This window comes from Dendrobates tinctorius, unplaced genomic scaffold, assembly GCF_039654945.1.
Source record: "Dendrobates tinctorius isolate UK_male_01 unplaced genomic scaffold, ASM3965494v1 ptg000035l, whole genome shotgun sequence".
In the NCBI taxonomy this organism is placed as follows: domain Eukaryota; kingdom Metazoa; phylum Chordata; class Amphibia; order Anura; family Dendrobatidae; genus Dendrobates; species Dendrobates tinctorius.
In genome coordinates, this window is record NW_027361703.1 from 58,605,550 (window position 1) to 58,632,719 (window position 27,170).

The following is a 27,170-nucleotide window of genomic DNA, read 5'->3' on the forward strand; positions in this document are numbered from 1 at the left end:
ATTTTGTTCCGAACCTCCACTCCTGATATGTTAGGGTTTTGTCTTATCATTGCCGCTAGTGGTTCTATACACATGACATATAATAGGGGTGAGAGGGGGCAGCCCTGTTGGGTACCATTTACTATATTTAATGGGGGAGTAGTGATATAGGGGAGCTTAATTGAGGCTGAAAGAGAACTGTATAATGCCCTTACAGCTGTCAGAAAAGGTCCCGATATGCCAAAGACCTCCAATGTCTTAAACAGGAAAGACCAGTCAAGGCAATCAAAAGCCTTTTCCACATCTAGACAGATGGAGATCTTGGCACCAAGATCTCAGGTGATGAGATCTCAGCGCCAAGATTTCCATCTGCACACGCGCCTCTCCCGGCAGCCATATTCCCAGAGTCCACCGCATAGTAAACCATAGAAGTGCGGGGACTCCGGGCTTTCACAAAATGTCGGCGGAGCCCCCACCCCACCGAACACCCGCGGTGTCGCACATGTGAACACCCCTTTCTCCCAGTCTGACGTCCACAGCATCGCCGCACTCTTGCCTCCGCCAGCAGCGACCCTGGGACACCCCTTCATCGCAGCCACCACCCCCCGGTAAGCAATAAGACGCATGGATTGTAAAAAGCACCACCATTTTATTAAAAAAAAGGGTTTTTTTTTTACTATTTTTCTCCTCAAAATTTGAGGTGCGTCTTATAATCCGATGCGTCTTATAAACCACAAAAAAAACGGTAGGTTATGTCACATTTTCGTATAAAAAAAAATTGTCCGATTATCATCCAGAAAAAAGGACTATTTCTTATCAGTACTGTCATCAGTTTGTCCGATTTTTACACCCATACATTTATGACATCCGTTTTATATACATTGGCAGCTAATAAAATTTAGAAGATCAAATACAGTTTATTATGTTAAAAAAATTGAAGAGTAACCATAAAAATTGGATGCAGTACAGATGGTCTGTAAGGGATCTGTATTTTTTTTTTGTGCCACCATTGAATTGAATATGTGAGTCTCATCCAAATTTCCGAAAAGAATATTTCATGCTGCAATTTTTTTTTCATGTGGACATTAGGTCAAAAAGGTCATCTGAACCTATTGAATAATATTGGCCCAGTGCGGTCAGATTTTTCACGGACAGCATTTAGGCTGAATGTACGGTTGTGTGAATGTTGCCTCAGGCAAAGAGGAGACAGTGTTCTCAATGTTTTGTTCATATCTGACCTGTCCGGCCTACAACCCTCAGATCATAAATCTTCCATGAAGCTTCATATATGACCTCAGCACAGATGTGTTTTTTATCTTGCATTTTAATGTAGATCATTTTATACTGTCTTCACGTGAGTCTATATATGTATGTTTAAATTTAGCCAATACCAAAAATTGTTGAACTTTTTTTTTTTTCTGTCTTTTTTATACATAATCCTGACCTATTGTTATGGTAAATCCTTAGCTGATACCTTCCATCATAGATTTTGGAATGGACACAATCCTATTGTGCACAGTAGGTGTCTGATAAGGGGTCACTGGGCTGTATCCAATGGTTTTACTCCATAAACTGAATTTTAGGATGATTTTTTAATATTTTTCCATCTCTTACATATATGTAGATGAATATGTTTGTTACCCATATGAAAAGCAGAATATCACAGTTCAGGAAACTGTGGAGGATTCCTCTGGTTGAAAGCCAGTGATGCAGTAAAGTGGACAATGAGATGACCGATTGCACATAATTCATTGACCTGAATCCTAAAGACTTCAGATGTTTAATTCACTTTACTGCTGAGTTATTGTGTGCACCAGGCATATGCACTACAAAGGAGACCTGTGCGGGCTCTTGGGGTGACTTCCTGAGACCACTACTAACAGTACGTTAGCTCATTGCTCTTTGTATAGATGCAAAAAGCACAAGACATATGTGCCCCTCTATAGAAATACAATGAGAACGCTAATTTTTATGCTGAACCAATTAATTAAAAATTCAGTGACACAGCACAGCCGATCCGAGACAGATTGTACGTATAAAAGTGCTACATATGTGTTAATTTTCAGGTGCTCCAACAATGTGGAATCAAGTAGTGTTAAGCTACCCGAAAGACAGGTCAATATGATGGCAGATGTTCTAGATTTCTGTGGCATTCCAAATTAGATATAATTGATTGCAGTTTTTTAGTAGCTCTGCCTGTCCATCTTTTCTAGAATTTCTCTGTTCCTGTAAATAAAATATTCATAGCTCTGAATATAGAGTATTTTTATCTGTTGTGTAGACCCCTCGATGGTGAGATGTCCTCACATCATAAGGCCACACCTGACTGCACGTTGCTTTTAATAACCAAATACCTTCCAGGAATTACTGAAATTTATCCACTGGTGATAGTTTTGTGGACAGTAACAGTAACAATAGGGATGACGTAAAACCATTAGTGAATTTGTAATAATTCCTTTTCTAGCAATCTTATATGTTAAAGGGGTTGTCCAGAGTTGGAATAACATGAGTGCCTTCTTCCAAAAAGAGCACCAGCTCTGTCTCCAGGTTTTGGGTGCGATTGCAGCTCTGCTCCAGTTGTATACCGGAGTAGGCTGGAGTGGTGCTGTTTTTGGCATTATTATTATATTCAAAAGCTTTATGGATAGCAGGACAGCTGAAGAGCAGTTGACTCGTAGAAAGTAGCAGGCGTCAGGATGGAGAGATGAGCTTCTTGCAGTCGATGCCTTTCACTGTTTTGACTTCAGATTAGTTTAGCAATTTATCACTATAAGCAGCTGTCATCCTTATAAGGTGCCGTCTGTTTCTTGGGTTATTATGAATACTATGTGAGAATACCTTACATAGACACTTGGCGTTCAAGAATCCCACAAGTATATACCAGGCTAGAGTCATTAGAACATACCACTGTGTAATCTGCTTGTCAAGAGAAGAATTATTTTTTCATTTTAGAATAAATATGCCCCATTATCAGTTTAGATCCAAGGTGGAGATCAAAAGGACTTTAGAACTGTTTTCAGACACAACAATGAAAGTGGTATACCCTTTAGGTGCAAATTGATTTGCAGTATAGTGCCAAGGTCAGTAATCTCACGTTGTTGAATCGTAGTCCTCAGAACTGCCTAGCACTTCCCGGCATCGTTTTGGATTAGCCGACACTACATCATAATTGCTGCATGACGCACGTGTCATCGTGCAAGGTTAGCTAATCAAAAGAAGAAACACGAATGCCTGCTAGAGATTACTGACCTGGTTTTGTGAATAGATTCACACCAGTGTAGCTAGATGTAGCTACATAAAACTTGACAGTAGGTCCCTTAATGCTTATCACCGGTAGTCCTTATCGCCCATACATTTTACAGTCTACATCTCAATCCTTCCCTCGCAATCATTATTGCATCATAGCACATGCAGTACAGTGTCAATAATTATATTTTTTTTGCCTGTCTTAGGGATTTGCCTTGAGATTCTAAGCCTTGGTGTTGTCAAGACAAGCCAGAGTAACAATGAGACACAACTTCATTCTTGTCTATGAGAAAAACGCCATACTAAGTACAATGTAGCAGGCAAACACATGTCTTGTTTTTGCCTGTTTGAAGTTAATTACCTCTGAACAATTTATGCCGTGCTAAAATATAATTTTGGTTCCCTTCTCGAGTAAGAGATCAGCAGGTCTGTGACATTTCAGATGACAGGTCTCATTAGGCCTTAATATGCACATTGCTAGCAATGCGAATATTTTCTGTCCACATGGAAAATCAAATAAGGGCGAGAATAAGTCTATGCTTTATTAGCATACACTATTATTGTTTTATAAGGACCTTACATATACATTTATAATTCTACGATTAAAGCTTTTTATTAAGAGATTTGTAGACTGTGCACCAGAACATAATACTGGAATAATGCATTTAAAATCACTAAAACAAATTACTTTAGTACAGCACCCTATTATAGGGTCTCAAATAGTACAACACAGGTTTCAAAGGGATCATACTATAAGCACCATTTATTGACACCTGTTGATACTGCTTATTGGCCAGTATAAATAATGGAACTGGCTCGAGAACTCAGAAGAGAGATGCCATTCACATGAATATGTTCTAAATGTCAGAAAGGACCAGTGAGAGAAAGAGGGCCACTTTATAGCAACAGTTTCACCTCACTAACCATTTTCTCCTAGATCATGGCCCTATAGCAATACACTGTGGAGACCTGTGTGTTGTCCTAAGCAGTGCCTTCACCCCCCCTTCCCACCAATCCCGCAAATAATACACAGTCAGACCTAGATGGGTTGAACAGGTCGGACACAGTTTATTAATTACCTAAGCAGAGAAGGGCAATTACATTTCGTAACGGGAGGCTCGTGGCTGACATCCTGTCCGCTATTGACAGGCGATTTGGCCAACATGCGGTCACGAACCTTTGCCCTCCTCTACTTCTTCCGCTGTGACTTAATATTGTTAGCAAAGATTAGTTATATATACACTTTATATATATATAAACATAGTACACATATATATATCTCCATAGCAGTTAGTATGGCAATTTACCCCCATTGAAGTATGTAAGAGAGGGAGGGTGAGACAAAAGCTTCCAAGTGAGTGACCGCAGGAGGGAATGGAAGTTCTGTCCTGGGCACCTGGATTTAACCCCTGTAGGTGTGGCCATAGATACCTTCCCCTTTAAGGACCATTAGACAGCAGGGCATCCCAATTAGTACATCACCGAGGGGAGTGGTGTGAGGGGGGGTGAATTGGGCACTGTCCGTATTTTATTAGCTTTGTCCATGGTGCTCCACAGTCAGAGGCACCTTTCTTAAGGAGTACTGTGCCTGCCAGACTGTGGAGACCTGTGTGTTGTCATAAGCAGTGCCTTCACCCCCCTTCCAATCAATCCCGCAAATAATACACAGTCAGACCTAAATTCGTTGAACAGGTCGGTCACAGTTTATTAATTACCAAAGCAGAGAAGGGCAATTACATTTCGTAACGGGAGGCTCATGGCTGAGATCCTGTCCGCGATCGACAGGCGATTTGGCCAACGAGCGGTTACGAACCTTTGCCCTCCTCTACTTCCGCCACGGAGGATCCTGTGTATGACCTACACAGGACTCCGACCCCCCCCACAAAAGCTTCCATGTGAGTGACCGCGGGGGCGAAAGGTAGTTCTTCCTGGGCACCTGGATTTAACCCCTGTAGGTGTGGCCTAGATACCTTCCCCTTTAAGGACCATTGGACAGCAGGGCATCCCAAGTAGTACATCACCGAGGGGAGTGGTGTGGGGGGGGTAAATTGGGCACTGTCCGTATTTTATTAGCTTTTTCCATGGTGCTCCACAGTCAGAGGCACCTTCCTTAAGCAGTACTGTGCCTGCCATTAGATGGCTTTCGGCCAAACAAAGCTTTTGGTCGGTCATTCATCTAATAGCCGACTTGGCCGGCAACACCAACATTCTGTTGAGCGCTCCTGTGTTTTTTATGAGCAAGCCACTGTCAGCCACTGTCATGGCTTATCTCTGGGAAAAGAAAGAGATCATTAGTCAAAAATCAAATATGCCCGTTCGACATCTCCACCAACGATCAGTTGTCTATTTCCCCTATTCACATCATTCTGTCAGCTGAACCTATTCATATCGGTGGGGTCGGCTGACACTAGTCTAATATGTATGGTGGCCTTAATACTATTACAGATCCAGGATAGTTTGTGGCCCTGTTGGAGATTTTTTATTGGGACTTACAAGCTACAAGTTACATCACTGCTTAAGACCCCCAAATATATTAAATGTAAATGGGCCTATCAACAAGAGTTCATCGGTCAGACAAACAATCGTTCTATAGACCAAAATTCATCTTTAGATTATATAAAAGTTTTTAGGTGTTTAAGCAGTTAGGCTTATCATCTGCCAAAAAATCCAAAATGGACAATCATTTATTTCAATGAAACAGTTGACAATTTAAATAAAAGACTTTTATCTAATGTGTATAGGGCTCCATTAGTGAGACGATTCTTGATGAATTCTGTTCGCATGTCCAGTAGTCATCAGTTGTATTCAAACAATTGATCTGTTACAAATGGAGCAAAAACAGATACATACGGTACTTTGGTTTCCGTTTTGCATCCTTTTTTGTTCCATTTGCAACTAATCCATTTTTATTAGAGGGGTCTCTGAACACCTCTTAGTGTTTTGGGCAAGTGCAATGCTGAAAAAAAAACTGTTAACAGATGATATAATAAGTGACCATCCTTTATGATCACATTTCCTTAAACTTCAAAGTTAAATTTTTTTTTCAACAATTGAAGACACAAAGTATTTAATGTATTTTTATTATTTTATATATTAACTTTTTTTGTTAGTATAATTTCTGAAAAATAGTGTAAAAAGTTTTGATACTATCCATTTTTAAACACCAGGAAGATCAGTTGCATAAAATTGCCTTGAAAACGTAGTGTAGTGCTAATTCGCATTACAACTGTAGTAAATGTAGGCGGGGTCTGCTCATATGTGTGACGTCACTCCTCTCCTCCCCTTTTGGGCGGTTGCAAAGGATAAGACAAGATGAAATTTAGGATCACATTTTGTTGGTGATTGCAAAGTGATGCTGAGATATGAACTGTGTCACTGAGGACAGCTGTCAGTACCAACTCTGTTAGTTGCTGCTGTTCGCTTTCTAGATACAGTATCCGTTGCTATCTGTTTTATTTTTTAGCCTGCCAAAAAAGTTGTGCAGACCACAGGAGACAGTAGTTTCTTTCTCAAAGTCATTACAAACTGTCACGGGTTTACCCCGACAGAGAGGAGCCAGAAGACCGCAGCGTCTGATTTCTCCTGCACACATTAGTGTCACGCTCACGCCTTGGCTGAATGGCGTGAGCCGGGGGGTTGTGGCCCCACTGTGCCACAAACCAGACTACCCTGGAAGGGGCGTAACTACGGCAGCTACCTCGGTCTTCACTGGAACCTCTGATGGTGAGGTCAGGCTTGTGCGGCAGGTAGCTGCCGGGTGCCACTACAGGGTGGTGTCTGGCTGTGGCTGCTGATCCCACTCGGGAACAGGACACCTGGACAGGTGTGAGTGACAAGCAGGTTGAGACACAGGGCAAGCGGACACGGCTGAAACACAGGGGAAGTAGGCACGGCTTGGTACACTGGCAGGCAGGCACGGCTTGAAGACACAGGGCAGGCGGGCACGGCTGAGAGACACAGGACAGGCGGGCACGGCTTGGAGACACAGGACAGGCGGGCACGGCTTGAAGACACAGGACAGGCGGGCACGGCTTGAAGACACAGGACAGGTGGGCACGGCTTGAGACACAGGACAGGCGGGCACGGCTTGAGACACAGGACAGGCGGGCACGGCTTGAGACACAGGACAGGCGGGCATGGTATGAGAAGGGACAGGTAAGGACCTGTTCACACAGCAGGTGTAGGCAGGAAGGAGTGGTGTATGTTGGAACAGGATTTGGACCTGTTCACACATGAGGTGCAGGTATGGATATAGGCTGGAGTGTGGAGTAGGCAGAGCCGCAGGGGTGCGGAGCAGGCTGACCTGCAAGGGGGCCGGGCAGGCAGAGCGTCAAGGGAGCCGTGCAGGCAGAGCGTCTAGGGAGCCGTGCAGGCAGAGCGTCTAGGGAGCCGTGCAGGCAGAGCGTCTAGGGAGCAGTGCAGGCAGAGCGGCTAGGGAGCCGAGCAGGCAGAGCGGCTAGGGAGCCGAACAGGCAGAGCTGCAAGGGTGCAGATGCACAGGCAGAGCTGCAAGGATGCAGATGCACAGGCAGAGCTGCAAGGGTGCAGATGCACAGGCAGAGCTGCAAGGGTGCAGATGCACAGACAGAGCTGCAAGGGTGCAGATGCACAGGCAGAGCTGCAAGGGTGCAGATGCACAGGCAGAGCTGCAAGGGTGCAGATGCACAGGCAGAGCTGCAAGGGTGCAGATGCACAATCAGAGCTGCAAGGGTGCAGATGCACAGACAGAGAGGACACAAGGAAAGACACAGCAGGGAAGGAAGCCACAGACAAGGAGAAAGGGAGACTAAGGTAGGACAGAGTACAGACAAGGTACTGGGACCAAGACTCAAGGGCCAGGATATTCAGCCTCCTGGTAGGTGGACAGAGAAGTACTAGGCAAGGTACCAAGACACAGGAATATGCAATAATAGCCTTCAGAGAAGGCAAGACATAGGACAGGGCCTGGCTAACTCAGTAGCAAGGAGCTAACTGAGTTTAGACATTGCACAGGCAATGTTTCAGTGGGTGTGGCAGAACTAAATAGTCAAGGGCTCTAGGTGATTGGTCAGGGACAGATTAGACAGGTGCAGCCTGACTGCATAAGAACCAGAGAGTTCTGGCACCGCCCCCCTATACCCACATAGGCAGGAAACATACAGAAGAGCAGAGGCACAGAGCACAGGGCTGGCAATAGACAGAATTCACAGCATGACCCGGAGCAGTGAGTAAGTTGATGTGCGGGGGATGGGAGGCCATGCAGTGACGCCAGCAGGGTTGTTACAATTAGAAGCACTTCAGCTTTTTATTTAACTGTGTAAATTTCTTTTACCAGTACATGGGTTAATCTGCTTAGTTGAGAGCTCATGGAGCTTTAAGGCTCTTAAGGGCCTGTCACACTAAGCGATATCACTAGCAATATCGCTATAACGTCACTGGTTTTGTGACGTTATAGCGATATTGCTAGCGATATCGCTATGTGTGATACTTACCTCCGACCGGCTCCCCCGCTGGCTATCGCTGATCGAGCGAGAACGTCCTGGACCGTTTCTCGTTGTCAGCTTCCTGCTGGGCTTCCTGTGGCGTCAACGAGCGACGCGTGGACGCGGGCGGGAGGACGTCAGGATCGCCTCGTCTGACAGGTAAGTAGCGACCCCTGCTATGTCGCTGGTGAGATCTGCCTGTGTGGCAGCTCACTAGCGACCACTTAGCGATGCACCAGCGATCCTGACCGCGTCATATCGCTGGTCGGGATCGCTGGTGCATCGCTAAGTGTGACAGTACCTTTAGCTGTGCACTGTTAGCCACTGCCATCTCCTATTTAAACTGAGTCCTGGCTAGCACTCATTGTCAGCGCAGACTTATGTCGCATGGATGGAGGTTGTTGTTGGTGATTATTGGAGAAGGCGTTTGGTGGATTTATCTGTGACTATTGCTAGATTTTGAGTGTGTGATAATTCCCTTCTCCTACTTTGGTTTAACCCTATCTGTCACTCTCCGATGCATTCCTCTGTTGTATGTGTGTGTATATTTGTATGTTTGGTATTTTTCGTTACCCCTATTCATATTACCTTGTTAGTCTGGTTGGTGTATTACGGTACACTACTACTCCTCTCTTCTCTGGATGGGGGAAGGGTACAGACTGAGGGTGGACTCGAGCTAAGGCAAGGTATGTGGCCCCGGTGTCTTCACCTTCAGAAGTAATCTGAGGAACAGGGCGAGCTAGGGCGCCCCTAGTGTTAGGGAAAGGGAATAAGCTCCTGATCCCGTGACACCCGGCAACAGAGTCATGATACAACACCAAAATAGACTCATTCAGATGTCAGTTTTGCTTTTATGAATTCTATCTTTGTTTTCCTCAGATTGAACTTGTACCTGTTCATATATCTGTGTATATATGCAGCCTGAGTGGTCCCCACATAATCACAAAGTCATAACTGATTTTGATCTGAGTCTATAATCAAGCTTCCCAATGCAAGTCTATGTGTCCGTACTTGGATGCCATCCTTAAAACTATGACCAAACTTTTGGTAAAAACTGACACTAACCAATCTCTGAGGAAACTGAGAAACAATGATGAAATGCGTTTTTGTTTTTTGCGTATCAGAAAAATCACTGATGTCTGAATGAGCCTTAAGGCTAACTTTCTACGAAGAGTATTTGTTGCATTTTTCTTATTGTGTATTTCCATGTGTGAAACAATGAAGCATTTTACAGTTCAAGTGCCCACTGGGATTTTTTTAGGCTGCAGAAACTGACTTGCGGTGTGATTTTGAAATGTTTCCATGTCAATTTCTCTTCCAATATAATATATCTGTGTTTTATTTGCTGATTTTTCCCACAAACTTCAATGAATCTGTAGGTAAAAAATGCACATGAATTTTTACTGGGTTTATGCTGAAGAAAGTAACAAAAAAACGCAAATAATCTGCAAATTACGTTATCAATAGTGTTCTATGAAAGCTAGGTAACAAAAAGTTTCTAAAACAAAGTAGTTTTATTTAAATCATGATGTACCAAAATGAGACAAAAACCACAGCAGAAAAAAAGTGATAAAAACAATAAAAAAAAGCTCAAGTAACCTCAGTTAGCTAATAAGTGCAGAAATATGGCAAAAAATCTACAGTATCAAAAGCGCAGTAAATGCTCATTGTGGGAACGTAGCCTTAATTGGCTTGGCATCTCATTTTCTATGACTAAGCAAGTCTTTGTGGCCTAGATAGATTTTTTGACAAATATACCTCTCCTGTCGTGCCGTGTATTGTATTTGTTCTAAAGCCATTAATGTAGACCTTTACAGATTCCTTAAAGGTGGTCAAGATAGATCCACCATTATAGATGGAGCTAGTACAAGATTACGTGGCGACTTGGAAAATGGTGGGTTGAATCCACTTTCGTGCAGCGCCTTTCAGCGTGTTTTACTGATGAGCTTAAGTAGATTTGGAAGCATTCCAGTGAAATGATCTGTGTCTCAGAGCTTGGGTTTGGGGTTCTTACATGCATGTCCTAGTCCTTTGGCTGCTCGGCAAGCTGAAACACAGCGGAGCCAGATGAGTGCTCCAAGGGGGTAATTCAATACACATAGAAGCTACTTCTGGCCTCAACTCCCACTGACTTATATCTGAGTTTTCTGCCAATCACATGTGCTCATCAGGCATTGTTGGAGAGTAATTCCGAGACCATCACCTGCTACAGTGTTGTCACTGACACGCACATCACTCATATTAAATACTTCTCTGATAAGTCACTTTACTCCTTCCATTTTAACAAATTGGCCTGGGTATAGTATTCACTGCAGGTACAGCAGAAAACATGGTGTTTAGGCAAGAGAAGGCCACGTTCATTATCTTCGCCGTGTAGCATTCAAGTGATTTGCTGGCCATGCCTTCAGGTACATTGCATACCAGTGATGTTCTGTTGCATCTGAGTATCAATTTTCACCTTTTACCTGAGGTTGACACATTTTGCACCTTTTGGTTATTAAACGTGATTTATATTCATTATTCTTTTTCCATCATCTCAGTGACTATTCGTAGTGACATATTCATTCTTCGTTACTGGGTAGTTGTCCACAGGGCTGTAGAGTCGGTAAGCCAAATCTGCGACTCCGACTCCTCATTTTCCCTTTAGCCGACTCCACGACTCCGACTCCCACATATATTGCTTATATTCAAGTGAAAAATTTATTGTAGTACAATGTGAACATCAGACACTTAATCATTTTTATGATACAATAATCAAGATATTTAGATAGAACATAATATATATTTATTGGAATACAACTTTAGAACACAAAAAACTGTAATAAATTGTAAATATCTAATACACTATGTAATATAGATTACAGATATAACACTGTGTAATAAACTATGTAAGTGGCAAAAAACAGTTTTCAACAAAAACATACTAAATAACATTTGTGCAGTCTATGAATTTGTTCTAAGAAATAGAATTGTCTCCATCAGATCCTCCTTCATAGATAACCTCAAATCTGACCTAAAAATTTTAAGGCCAGAGAACAACCTCTCTACACTAACTTGGGTTGGAGGCAAAGCCGTAACCACATGGGCAGCATCTCTAACAATTTCCGGGCATAAAGGATTTGCCTCATGCACAGTCAGTTTTGATGAACGGTTGAATTTGTCTATTTCTTTGAGAGCAAGTGAAACATTTTGCTGAAATATGGTCAATCTGCTTGCTATAGGAGACGGAGTGAAGTCTTTTTCCTTGCGGCAACGCTTTGCCTGCTCCATGTCATCCAAATACTTGTCAAAGTCAAACTCCTCATCTGATGAGGATGAAGATATGGCAGCAGTAGCACTGTCAGGACCCAAGTCCTCTTGCACCTGGCAGTCCTCCTGTAGGCCACTCATCCTAACTGCTACCTCAGTCAGAGCTTCTTTTCCTTTAGTAAGCTGTTGATCATCAAGCAGTATACGATGACTTGGGTCCACATAAACAGCTGCCAGAAAAATTTGATTTTCAAATAGCTGTGTCTCTCTCCGTTTCATTGAAGCAGAAATGCCATCTGCGATTAAACCACCTCTTTGGGACAAGCAAAATAGCAAGTTCTTCCACTCCCTTATGAAAATGCCAGGAGTTAAATCCTCAGCTTGTAATTTTTTAGTCACGGTAAATGGGTGGTTAAGCAATTCCTTCAATTCAGCCACCTGTGTCCATTGACCTTCATTTAGGGTTACCTGAGGGTTCGCCATATCTGTAAGAAACGGTTTTAGTTCAAGCAGTCGCTCAATCATTAAATAAGTGCTGCCCCACCGAGTGACTTGATCAAAAATTTCCCCTTTCCCAGCAGGTCTTTTCAAGATGGAATCAATTTCAGGGGTTCTGGCGGCAATAGCCAATTTTCTCACTTTTCCAATCAGATTTCCAGCATGTCCCTCTTGTAGACTATGTCTTATTGCCAGCTGCAGCGTGTGCACAACACAGCGCATGTGATGAATAGGAAAGTGTTTTGAACCAGCTTCAACAAGATCATCTATTTCTAAAGTATAATTTTGCTGTTCTTCTGTTGCAATATCTGTTTGTTCCTCAGTTACATGAACAGCACTGTGGCCTTCCATCTCAAACATACTTAATCATAACTTTTCTTCTAGCTGTTGTTCATTACTTTCATTCATCAGTTTAATTGTACTTATCATGTTTGAAGCATTGTCCGTTACAATAGCAAGAACCTGTTCTTTTTTGAGTTCGTAATCTTGCAGGACTTTTTCCACTAAGGCCTGGGGAAACTGGCTGCTGTGATGAGCTTTAGTATATTTTACTGCCAATGTCTTGGTAACAATTTCTTTGTTGTCACAAATATATCAAACATTGATGGCAAAATAGTTCACTCTGTGACGTGTGCAGGCATCCATTTTAAGAAACATGAAGCGTCTTTTGAGAGTCTTTTTAAGATCTTCCTTTTGTTTAAGGGCTTCTTCAATCACTAATTTACTAATACTTTCTCTTTCCAGAGAAACACCAAGTTTGCGGGCATTTCTCCATTAAGAGCTGTAAAGCTGGTCGTGCAAATAGTGATAATGGTACACAGTCCTTCACAACAAGCTGTATGAGCTGTCTTTTAAACATATCTGCTGTCATTGTTACAGTAACGTTTTCACTTACAAAATATCTTGTTAATGATGTTTGAGATGCTCTTTCCTCTTCATATGCCTGGCAGGAAGTGCTGGGCGCGGGTTTCTTGGTGCTGCTGTTATCTTTCTCAGTCGCAGCTTTGAAAACTTCTGGGTGGAAGCGTTGTAAATGTCTTTTTAGATTGGAAGCTCTTGTAGGAGCATTTTTATCACTGCCTGAGTATGCACTGATTTTGGCATCACAGCATTTGTTTTCCTCTGGGTCACTTGTCATACATTGACACACAAAATATTTTTCATCTTGAGTCACTGTGAAATGCTCAAATACAGCTGACTTCATGGGGAGCTTCTTGGACATTTTGTAATCATATAAATTCACTCTCAAAATAATTTTGTCCTATAAAATAAAATAATGTATATTATAATTCCAGCAAGAACAGGGAACCATGTACAGTGGGGAAAACAAGAATTTGATACACTGACAATTTTGCATGTTTTCCCACCTACAAAGAATGGAGAGGTCTACAATTGTACACTTCACCTGTGAGAGACAGACTAAAAAAATCCAGAAAATCACATTGTATGATTTAAATAATATGCATTTTATTGAATGAAATACGTATTTGATACAATAGAAAAACAGAACTTAATATTTGGTACAGAAACCTTTGTTTGCAATTACAGAGGTCAGATATTTCCTGTAGATTCTGTTTCTCTCAGTTGAAGTGTACCTATGATTAAAAATTTTAGACCTCTCCATTCTTTGTAGGTGGGAATCGACAGTGTATCAAATACATACTTTCCCCACTGTATAATTTTAGATAGAAATAAAACAAACTTTGCATAAATCATTAGTACAGATGACAAATATAAAGTTTGTAAAATATGTTATTAGATAGCTTTACTTTGAATTTCCAAGGCTTTTCTTATTAGGGTACAGCTCACTAAATGCTTCACAGTCTATGAAGAGGGGAGGAGGGAGGGAGCAAGTTTGTTGTGTATCATACTCCAGGAACAAAGAAACTGATAACAGAGCTAATAAATTGATGTTTTGGCTTCTATACCTATACAAGTCCTCATATAAGTCCTCATCAATCCTGTTGCTGTATTTTCCCTGTATATTGTATGTATATTGTATAAAAGCTAGCTTCCCAAAAGTATATGAGCTCAAAGAAAAAACAAACAAGCATCAAGCATACAGAGAGAACATACAGTATACTGGACTATTGATTTATGCACAGTTTATTGAAAGTTTAAATATGCTTTAAGAAGTTATTACCTTAATCTTGTTATCCTGTTCACTCTAGCAATTCTTCTGAGATAAGTACCTTCCTTCCTTCTGAATATGTTTACTTGTCTGTGTTGTACCCTTGTCTGTAGAGGAGGAGCTTCACTGGTGCTAGAGTTCACCACTGACACCTCAGCTGCTGCGAACCTCATACTGCACACCCCTACACTTGAAAATAAAGCCTGCACCTTAAGGGTATGTGCACACGCTGCGGATTCACCTGCGGGTTTTTTCCCGCAGAAACGCAGGTAAAACCGCAGGTAAAGTGACCTGCGGTTTTGCTGCGGTTTGGCCTGCGGTTTTGCCTTGTGGTTTCACACCTCTACTATGTTAAAGGTGTGAAACCGCAGCAGAATCCGTAGAAACAATTGACATGCTGCGGAAAAAAACCTGCAGCTTTTCCGCAGGTAAAAAACCGCAGCGTGAGCACTGCGGTTTTGAAAACCCATAGGCTAACATGGTGAAGTACCATGTCTGCAGGGCCAAAACTGCAGCAAAACCGCAGCGTGTGCACATGGCCTAAGAAGATGTGGTGAATGCAGTCTGTTTATTCCAACTATCAATTGATGTTGATGTGTCACTGAAGACGAGCAATGCCTGTCCTGGGCGTCCCTTTGGGCAGCTATGAGGTGTACCTGACTGGTGCTAAAAAAAAAAAAAAAGGAGTGTTAAGGGGGTTTTACACTAAGCGATATCGCTAGCAATATCGCTAAAACGTCACTGGTTTTGTGACGTTATAGCGATATCGCTATGTGTAATACCTCCGACCGGCTCCCCCGCTGTCCATCGCTGATCGCGTGAGATCGGGCGGCTCCATTTCTCGTCGCCAGCTTCCTGCTGTGTGAGACGAGCGACGCTGGACGCGGGCGGGAGGACGTCAGGATCGCTATGTCTGAAAGGTGAGTATCGTGCGCTGCGTCGCTGCTGCATCACTGTGAGATCTTTCTGTATGAAAGCTCACTAGCGATCATTTAGCGATGCACCAGCGATCCTGACAGGGTCGGATCGCTGGTCGGATCGCTGGTGCATCGCTAAATGTAAAAGGGCCTTTAGTCTGTGTGCTACCCGGCTTTCATTCTTTTTGGTACAGATAAGATATGGACAGACAGATATGGATAAATGGATGGAGCAGATTTCTAATCTGCTTTTGCTATTGAAAACATTATGAGCTCAAAAACCTTTCAAAAAACATTTCAGGTGATGCGGTTTTTTAAAAATCTGATCTGCTTTTGCAGCTTTAAAACATATCCTAAAAAAACGCAGCAAAAACGCTGTGTGAACGTAGCCTTAGATCAGGAATAGAACAGCCATTTATAGGACATTTCATAACTTTCCCAAATTCCTATGAAAAAATATTCAGCACATTCTGCATTGAACTACTGTACCCAATTTATTATATATTTTAGGAGTCAGAGTCGGTCCATTTTATACCGACTCCGACTCCACCAAAATGAGCTCCGACTCCACGACTCCGACTCCACGACTCCGACTCCACAGCCCTGGTTGTCCATACATAGGACGCAGACATTGAGGAGGAGGTCAGAGCGTCCCATATTCTTCTATTTAGATACATTTGCACTAACCATTTTAAATGGTGAATAAATTGGATATTTTGATTAAATCTGTGCCAGTAGCCATTAATTGCTCATAAAGTACATTAGACCAAGTTTTCATATATAACTGTATTACAAATATTCCACTCAGTCTACTGCTCTGTGTGTATATCTAAATCTGCATACATTAGATTAGAAAAGTGTACATGGGTGATTAATTAGATTAATGTGCTGGACTGGGTTTGCAGGAGACCAGATACATATGGAATTTAGGTGGATTTTTTTTTTTTTACTATATACAATTATTAGGTCATTACGCTGGGTTCTATGGGAGCATCCAGTATAGCTCAAGCATACGGCCTTTTTTTAATGGTTATATTATACTAGAAATAGGCCCGATGCTATTGCATCGGGAGTGTGGTGAAATGAACATCTGTGTATCGCTAACAGCTGATAGATCGGTAACCCGGCGGCGGGCAACCAATCACATCAGCTGCAATCGGTATTCAAATCTGGCGCCAATACCGCTAGCAGCTGATTGGTCGCCAGCCTTGGCAGGGGATTCAAATCCTGCATGGCATGCTCATTGTCTCAGCCGGCGGGAGGCTCAGCCAATGAACGGTGCCGCGCGGAATTGAAATCCCCCACCAAAGCCGCGCGGCACCGCTCATTGGCTGAGCTCCTGACGGCTGAGCCAATGATCTGCGTGGGATTGAAATCCCCACCAAAGCCGCGCAGCACCGCTCAGCTGCGTGCCTTGGCGGGGGATTTTAATCCCGCGCAGCACCGCTCATTGGCTCAGCCGGCGGGCGGCTCAGCCAATGAGCGGTGCCGAGCGGCTTGGCGGGGCATTCAATTCCCGCGCGTCACCGCTCATTGGCTCAGCCAGCGAGGTGGGGGATTTGAATCCCGCTCCACTCATTGGCTCAGCCGGCAGGCGAGTCAGCCAATGAGCAGTGCCACGCGGCTTGGCGGGGCATTCAATTCCCGCGCGTCACCGCTCATTGGCTCAGCCAGCGAGGTGGGGGATTTGAATCCCGCTCCACTCATTGGCTCAGCCGGCAGGCGAGTCAGCCAATGAACGGTGCCACGCGGCTTGGCGGGGGATATGAATCCCGGCCGCCATATCGGAATACCCATAACTTGAGTGTTCCATTATGGTGGTCGGCGTAGTTCCGATGCGAGCAGCTGGGAGATGAGAGTCTGGCGCTGCTGACCTCCCTGTGGGAGGGGGAGATGAGCCGCGGCTGCCGTCGGGAGATCAGCGGCTTGTGCCGCTGATATCCCGATGGAATAGCAGTGCCGTTTTTGTCACTTCCGGCCGCAGTGGATTGTGGGATAGTGACACAATCGCCTGGAGCTGTGACAGAGCCGATTAGCAATTATATATTAGATATATTTATATTGTTATGGCTGTATAAAGATTGATGTATTTTGTGTCACAGACCATTGAAAGCGCTGTCATAGCTAGTCACAAATTTTCCTTCCAATGAGCGGTATTGTCCTCTTGCATCGAAAAATTGCATGAAAGGTAGCATAGACTTGTGAGCAATGGAGCAGGAAGGGGATGCCTGGGAAATGAGTTTCCTTTGTGTTATCTGCTGGAGTGTTGGGCTGAGGCCAAAAGATTAATGAAATGATTCTCCAGGGATGATTGGACAACTAATGAGCAGATTGTCTTAACTTTGGAGACTGTAGGTATCTCCACACTTCTGTGTCTTCTACTCCCATCATCCAGCTCTTGTCTTCTTGTTGGATTGTGAATTGCAAAGTTTTTATAAATGTTTCATATTTTAAAGTAAAACCTAGGTTTAATTGAACATTTTTCTTTAATAGTACAACTTTAATTCAGCACATTATGACTAGAAATATGCGCCACCTCCAAAATTCATGTGAACATTGAGCCAATCCTCTGCAAGTATAATAGAGCCAAGCCCTTGAGTACCAAGGAGCATACTCAGAAAGTTTCAAAACATTCCTTTATGCGTATCTCAAAATTATCTCTCAAGTTTATCCAGTATAAATAATACTTGAAGGGGTAGTGTAGGCCAGTAGAATTATTGTGAAAACAGTTCAAAATTAAAGAAAGCAAACTAACTTTATCTATTCCCCACCACTTTCCAAATCCATTGACGATCTCTACTTCCGGATCCAGTTATGATGTGTGACCTCTGCAGCCAGTCACTGACTGTGGCAGCAAAATCGTCTGGGTTGAAAATGTGTTTGCTAAAGCAGGAAGTAGAGACCTTCAGTGGATTCTGGAAGCACAGGAACAAGAATGGTGGTGGATTTCTAAGGCTACTTTCACACATCAGTTTTTTTTCCGACAGGCAGGATCCGGCTATTTTTAGAAAAACCAGATCCGGCATAAATTTTGGAGAACTGAAGAAGCGGATCTGTTTTTCCACCAGATCTATCTAGCAGGTTTATATCTGTTTCCTGGGGGCTGGCCAATTGGATCTGAGCATGCGCAGACTTAAAAAACCGGATCCGGTGGCTGGATCCGGCGCATTCTGGCATCCATTGTGGCAAAAAGCGCTGTCCGGTTTTCGTCGCAGACAAAAAACGTTACTAGAGACGTTTTTTCCAGACGCCGGAATCAAAATTTTTGCCGGATCCGGTGAAAACCGGAAGAAACGGAAAGCCATGCGGCGTGATCCGGCACTAATACAATTAATTGAGAGAAAAATGGTTCCGGCGCCTGATAGCCGGATCCTGCCTGTCGGAAAAAACCTGATGCATGAAAGTAGCCTAAGATGACTCTTTTACTATTTGTTATTTTGCACTAGGTTCAGAATATTTTTTGCCTGACTGGACAACGCTTTTAACGAAAAAGCAGGTGACTTGTTTATTAATGTAGTAATCTGATTAAATTAGCATAACAGCTATAATGTTTTTATACTATGTTAGGCTCCATGATGTTTTTAAATTTTGTTCAATAAAAACTTGGAATTTTAGAAGCTGGATTTTCAATTTTCTTTTTGGATGTTCCTGAAAATGCCCGGGCTGAGTTTCAGTCCCAGTCGGGCTCTGACCTCTAGTATGGAGGAAAGCAGTCTGCCCGCCGCACAGATGTCAGCATGACCTGCCACCTCCTCTTTATTATGACATAACATTAGCCATTTCCACTTTCCTGGCTGAACTCTGCTAATTTTATATCCTGTTTATACAGAAAACAAATGGACCTTAGACTAAATCTATTATTCGCATTTTTCTGCCACCTATATAACAGTTTTGTTTTTCAGTACGTTTTATTGACCCCTTCATGATCAGGCCTGAATGAACTGGCAGTTTTTTTCGTTCTTGCCTCTCCTCTTGTCAGCTACCATTAATTTTTTTTTTTTTTTTTACATTTTTTTTACATGACTGTTTGAGACTGAGCAGGACAGACCCTGCGATCATGTTGATTGCCAGTTCTTAGGAAAGTTTTGTTCACTGCATATCACTTAACAGTTAACTGAGCACAATGTAGCAAGCTAAAGAAAAGACAAAAGCTGTAATGTACCAGTTCTGTCTTCCTCCCAGGGCCTCCATAGCCGGAGATCTGTCCTGTCTACTAGATTACAGGAGCAAGAGCGTAACTGAATTTACACTGGCGCGGGGTTAAAGCCCAGAACCAAGTGCCGTAAATCTATGGTAAATCTGGTTCAAATATGTAATGAAAATTTTTTACAATGTCTGATATGATGTATTAGGGTTAGCAGTTTAACAAAGATGTGCTTATTCACTGATGGCAAACTGAGATCTTAAAAATGGAAATAAAACACAAAGTATATCACTAAATTGAAGAATTAAAGTTTTTAATGTCCAAAGAAACTCGCAACTGGAAATTAAATGGTGCCCTCCAGATCGCAGTCGGGGAGTCAAGACAGTTCATATCTGAAACCAGTTGCCGTGGACGACTGCACCACCGTGTCAGTTTGAAGGGTGCCAGGTCTTTTGGCTTCGCTTGGCACCGTGTTACTTCACACAGGCTGAATCTTGCAGAACCACCTGCTCAGCTATTTGCAAACCAACACTGACACACCCAACCCTCTGTTGCAGGGTTTTAAAAATTTAATCTGTGGTCATGGGCCACTTGTAAGGCCCGGCCTGGAGGGAACGAACTGCCCCACTACCATCCTATAGTTCGCTCCAAAAATAAAAGCCCATGCCTGGTTTTCTTAAATCTGCCTTGGGCAAATAGCTTGTCCAAGACCACACTTACTTTTATTTTGCATTGCAACCACAGCTATATCTGTGACTGCAATGCACTCCAGGGGCCTTAATACAGTTTTGTGCGCATCCCAGGGGACACATAGCAACCCTCGCATATAATACCCTTCACTGCCTCACAAAATATACCTTACATACTCATGTATAAGCCGAGATTCTCAGCCCATTTTTTGGGGGCTGAAAGCCCCAACCCCCCCCCCAGAGATCATACTTACCCCCCCGGCTCGGTCTCTGCAGCACCCCCCCCCCCCCCCCGCTTCTCCACGGTCTCCCTTCCTGCCTTCAGCGGTCAAGTGGTACCGCTCATTAAACTCATGAGTATGCGCATAATCATGAGTGTAATGAGCGATATCACGTGACCCCTGAAGGCAGGAAGGGAGACCGTGGAGAAGCTGGGCTGCAGAGACCGCACCAGGAGGGGGTAAGTATAGCGATATTCACCTGCCCGGGGTCCATCGCTGCTCATCGCTGTCTGCTGCATCCTGTCTCACTGACGTTTAGGCAGCAGGGGGCGCTGTGACGTGGTTAGTGGCGCTGCGCCCTCTGCTGGCTGAACAGTCACTGACACAGGAAGGACAGACAGCTGTGAGCGGCGATGGACCCTGGACAGGTGAATACCTCAGGTGCCGGGTCCTGATCAGGAGAGGTGAGTATGGCATTTTTTATTTTTTTTTGCAGCATATGGGGGCATAATATATGGAGCATCTTATGGGGGCAGCATATGGAGGCATATTCTATGGGGCAGCATATGGGGGCATAATCTATGGAGCAGCATATGGGGGCATATTCTATGGGGCAGCATATGAGGGCATATTCTATTGAGCAGCATATGGGGGCATATACTATGGAGCAGCATATGGGAGCATATTCTATGGAGCAGCATATGGGGGCATATTCTATGGAGCAGCATAAGGTGGCATATTCTATGGAGCAGCATATGGGGGCATATTCTATGGGGCAGCATATGGGGGCATATTCTATGGGGCAGCATATGGGGGCATATTCTATGGAGCAGCATATGGGGGCATATTCTTTGGGGCAGCATATTGGGGCATATTCTATGGAGCAGCATATGGGGGCATATTCTATGGAGCAGCATATGGGGGCAGCATATGGTGGCATAGTCTATGGGGCAGCATATGGGGCATATTCTATGGGGCAGCATATGGGGGCATAATCTATGGAGCATTTTATGGGGGCATAATCTATGGAGCATTTTATGGGGGCATAATCTATGGAGCATCTTATGGGGCCATAACCTTTATGGAGCCTTATATGGGGCATATTATTCTATGGAGCATCTTATGGGGGCATTATTAACCTTTGTGCAGCATTACAGTATATGGGGTGTTTTTGTATAGAGCATCTTATGGGGCCCATCATGAACTGTATGGAGCATTATATGGGGCTCCTGATTCAATATGGATATTCAAAAACATTTAATCTACTGATGTCTCAATTAATTTTACTTTTATTGGTATCTAGAGTTGAGCGACTTTGGTCGGATCGGATTTCATGAAACAAAATCATGAAACCCGATCCGACCAAAGTCGCTCAACTCTATTGGTATCTATTTTTATTTTTGAAATTTACCAGTAGCTGCTGCATTTTCCACCCTAGGCTTATACGCGAGTCAATAAGTTTTCCCAGTTTTTTGTGGCAAAATTAGGGGAGTCGGCTTATACACGGGTTGGCTTATACACGAGTATATGCGGTATATATAACTGGAAAGCCTCCATATATGCAATAATGTTCCAACTTGCCAGACTCCAAACTTGTATGTATCAGCATTGACTGCACAGAGTGAATTTGTTTCTTCGTGACCTCACTGTATGTTAAGCAGTTTATTTTACACCTTTTATACAAGAATGCCAAATCTCCCCGTATAGAGGAAGACAACAATTACCTGAGCGCTTTGCTCTGTACTACCTGAAATACAGGTAGGGGCTGCACAGAAACTACAGAGCGTGACTATTAGAAAGGTCTTGTTCCGTCTAGTCGTCTAGTATAAAGGAGATCATTGTTCCCTGCAGTTCCCTGTAGCTCTAATTGATTTGCTTGATACTGTTACTTCTATCAAAGCTACACTTAACGGAGTATACTGGTCATAAAGAGTTATCACCAGCTTTCACCTATCCACTGGCTAGGTAATAACAAGTAGATTAGTAAGTGCCTGCTGCTGGGTAGAACAGGGGGTCCAGAATCCCATGGGTGAATAGAGTAGTAGAGTGTTACAACTCCATTCATTGTCTATGGGAGTGCCGAAGATAGCCAAAACAACACTGGCCTATTTTCAGCACTCCCATAGATAAAGGATAAAGCGGTAGCAAACATGCTTGACTGCTACTCTATTCACACTCGGAATTTAGTACCCTCTGTTGTGACCATCAGTGAGGTCTCAATGGTTTGACACATTTACCCGTTATTACCAATCCAGGTTTACAACAGCGTTACAACTTATATATATGAATTCTATGTGATCGAGAGCTCTTTTTGTGCTTCAGCGAGGCCTGCACACCTACTTCCATTGCTATGGAGAATAAAAATAATACAGAAGAAGACATGAAAGCTGAGGGATTTGTAATGCAAACAATTATAGTAGCCAGACAAAAGACATCAGTTTACTATTAGGTGAAAAGACAAATTACTTTGTTCCTAATGTGGTGAACACAACAGACATGTGTCTGCAGTGAGAAGTCCAATCCCTGACGCTGATATTGTAGTTACTGGTAGTAGGTGAGGCTTTAAATGTAATATTGCCGAAACACAGAGGTTGATAGACCAACCCAATGACTAGGGGATCACTTGCATGTTTTCTTGATTTTCAAGTAGATCAATAAACATTTATCATCTAATGACCTAACCACAACACATTTGTCTGTACTTGGACAACCCCTATTTAAATTAAGTGCACCGTGTTTTAAACTAAAATTCACACTAACCTGCAATTCTATCAAGGCCTGCTGTGGTTCTTGTGACATTTGTTGAGCTTTGCACAGCAAATGAGTGGCCGCTAATAGGATGATGCACTCTTTACTTTTTTCTGTTTTTCCAACATTTGTCATCGGGAAATAAGAGCGTGACAGCCCAATAGCAGCTGTTTATTGGCTGCAGGGCTCACGTAGCATAATAATGTCACGTGATCCCTGGCATAACCCATTCTGACATCGCTGGAATGGAGTGTGTGCTGTGAGAATAAGTTTTTTTTAAATTATTTTACAAAGGGGAGTAATTAATTTAAAAATTGGTTATCCTGGTTTGGTTATCCCCTTTAAATATTGTATGATTAGGATGTTGAAAGATTTCAGTGATAATTAAAATATTTTTTTCTTTCTGTGGAAATGCAGTAAATTGTGGAACATAAGGTTTTCCTAATAAATACATTGTAATTTGTAGCATCACTGCGACTTGTATCGGAAAAGTTGTGGAAAGCCTGTTCCTAGAGATAATCATTGCATTTATAGCTGGAAATGAAAATGAACCTGCCAGTGTCCTTACTAATGACATATTTAGGAATGCTTTACTGCACATTAATTATGTGTTACAGTAGAAAACATACTGCCATTGGTCATTAATTACAATGTGACTTACCACTCGCTCACTGAATACATGACTGAATGCCATAGCTGCTGAACCACCAGAAGAACATGCAGACCACCGGGCCACTTGTAAAACTTGCTTTACAGAGAGGCTAATATCCATGTAAATCTGACGACTGCACTAAAAACAATATATGACTGGCCTGCACCTGCTTACGGAAAACATTGTCCAGACCCAGTATTTGAGCTGCAACAGAAGTCAAGGAACTATCCATCTTCAGGATAGAAAAGTCAACCAAACTCTGCTTAGCCATGCTTGGGTCAAGTGGTGTGAAGGCAACATTTCCTGTACATCTTTGATAGCTATTTTCACAGTTTTTTCTGCACATTTTCTTGTATGGTATATTGATGAACGTGAAGGTATAACTTACAATACGCCACTAGTGCATGCCCTTATCTCCCGCCTCGACTACTGCAACCTCCTACTCTCTGGCCTCCCCTCTAGCACTCTGGCACCACTCCAATCCATTCTACACTCTGATGCCCGACTAATCCACCTGTCTCCCCCCGTTATTCCCCAGCCTCTCCCCTATGCCAAGCCCTTCACTGGCTTCCTATCGTCCAGAGGCTCCAGTTCAAAACCCTAACTATGACATACAAAGCCATCCACAACCTGTCTCCTTCATACATCTGTGACATGGTCTCCCTGTACTTACCTACACATAACCTTCGATCCTCTCAAGATATCCTTCTCTACTCCCCTCTTATCTCCTCTTAACACAACTGCATACAAGACTTCTCCCGTGCTTCCCCCATACTCTGGAACTCTCTACCCCAACATATCAGACTCTCACCTACCATGGAAACCTTCAAAAGGAACCTGAAGACCCACCTCTTCCGACAAACCTACAACCTGCAGTGATCCTCAGTCTACTGAACCGCCGCACGACCAGCTCTACCCTCTCCTACTGTATCCTCACCCATCCCCTGTAGACTGTGAGCCCTCACGGGCAGGGTCCTCTCTCCTTCTGTACTTGTGTGTGCCTTGTTTTACTCATGTTTATTGTGCTTGTCTATATTTGCCCCTTTTTCACATGTAAAGCGCCATGGAATAAATGGCACTATAAAAATGTATAATGAAATGTACTATGCTTAACATGAATGTTCTTCTTCAAGCCCAACATTGGAAGGCTGGGTATTCCTCATGGTCCATCAGGAGAGAAGGTGGCTGTAGTTACTGTAGATGACTGTGACACTGCCGTAGCTATAAGGTTTGGGAACCTTATCAAGAACTACACCTGTGCTGCCCAGGGAACCCAAACTGGATCCAAGAAGTAAGTGAATTTTTTTGTTAGTCAATCATAAATTGCTTGTTCTTTTTAGACCTCAATCATAGTTAGTTATAGTTTCCTAAGGGCCAGTAATGAATCTTGTGAAAGTATTTTGGTGGTTTGCAGGTCGGAATGAAAAAGTTGCCATGTATTGTAGGGATTCTGACTCGCTTAGGTGCGGCGGGAGTCAAACATGAGGCACGTTCCTTTAAAATTTCACAGGGTTTATTACTCCATAAACCAGAGACAGCACATAAACAGTCCTTAGCTGGGCTGTGTTCCCTCAGGTCCTGTGCACACAGGTCAGGGCAATGTCCAGAGCAGCGCTCTATCTGCAGCCGCAGACACAGGAAGGCTTCTCCTTCCTTGGAACACAGACCACTCTCTGTAGTGTCCCACCTGGACACATGGAAGTCTGTCCACACTCTGCCAGACCTCCTCACAGTCTCCCTCACATGTGCCAAACACCTTAATTACATAGCCCTGTAACCACACCCATAGGTGAGGTATGGACCACATGAGCTGGTCACATGGTCAGGACTTCACCACAGGTCCTGAACATACACATCTTCAGGCAAAACGGAGAACATTCCGCACCCAGTACACTAAATGACATCTTTATTGCTCATGTACACTATAGGCAAAATACTCCGGGTTGCATCGCAGGGAGCATCCCTCCATGTGACATATCTCCCATTAACCACGCGATCACCTGTCACACCACAGTATGTAATGTGTAACCTGTTTTTCTAGGTCTCTTGACTTAACTGGACCTCTGTTGCTTGGAGGCGTTCCTGATTTGCCAGAGGATTTCCCAGTACAGAACAGACAATTCATTGGATGCATGAGGAACTTAACAATAGACAGTAGACCGATAGACATGGCTAGTTTTATAGCCAATAATGGCACTTTACCAGGTAATTTATCATTGAGACAAAACTTTTTTTTTTTTTATAAATTCGCTAAACTGAAACAGAGCAGCTAGACAGAGAATGGAAGTATCGTATATAATAATCTTTACCGGTTTCAGTGAAACTTTCCAGGCAGAGGAGATAGACTAACATAAAGGAGAAAAGTGGATAATCATCTATTAAACAGCAAGTCTCAGTTAAATTATTCATTGTGAAGGGATCATCATTATACACATTTGTGGCATATTGGTTGTTTCCACACTTTCCACATGCAACAGTAAGGATTGTACAGACGTACATGGAGCTCATGGGTGCCTTCATTTTTCTGCTACTGGAGATAATACAAACAATAACGATTAGTCCTTAAAGATTTATTCAATTAATAGTCTAGAAATTTATTTGAAACCGCCTTTAAGAACATATATATATTTTTCAATAATGAATGACCCAACTTAAAACCGTTCTTGCATGTGTAACTAATAGCTTGACATTCATCATTTACAGGTTGTTCTGCAAAGCAGAACTTTTGTGATACCAATATATGTCAGAACCAGGGGACCTGTGTTAATAAGTGGAACACCTACTTCTGCGATTGTCCTCTGCATTATGGAGGGAAAAATTGTGAGCAAGGTATGTACTACTATTATTGTGATTGGCCATATAGTGTGGGCATACACTATATTTCTAATTTTTTTCTGAGCCCCTTTTTTTGTCTTGTGTATCTGCTGACGTTGTTCGTGCCAAATTCGTCAAAATGATGTAGACAATTCATGAATTTTGGGCAAAATAAAAAATGCTTTTTATTTTCAGCTGTAGCCTGTTTTGTGACTTTTTAGTGCAATGCTAAAATGCTGGCCAAAATTTCTGGCGTACGTAAAAATATTCTGGTGGGAGGGTTGGGAGTTGGCCTGGAGTGCACATTTAACTTCAGATCCACTATTTCTCTGATGGCTTGGCTCTGTGTAACCTCTCCCAAACCACTGATTAGCAGCTTTCTGCCTATGCACAGTGTACCCAATAAGCTGCCAATCAGTG

General features: G+C 43.0%; 1 protein-coding gene across 4 annotated transcripts in view; it reads left to right on the top strand.

Moving 5' to 3' along the window:
* Positions 1–27,170, top strand: part of CELSR1 (cadherin EGF LAG seven-pass G-type receptor 1) — a 220,635-nt gene that overhangs the window by 136,559 nt on the left and 56,906 nt on the right. For all 4 annotated transcript variants that reach the window (XM_073573501.1, XM_073573504.1, XM_073573502.1 and 1 more), the window contains exons 6-8: positions 25,070–25,227; positions 25,978–26,141; positions 26,640–26,765. In XM_073573501.1, the coding sequence (XP_073429602.1) occupies positions 25,070–25,227; positions 25,978–26,141; positions 26,640–26,765 (448 nt within the window). The remainder of the gene's footprint in view (positions 1–25,069; positions 25,228–25,977; positions 26,142–26,639; positions 26,766–27,170) is intronic.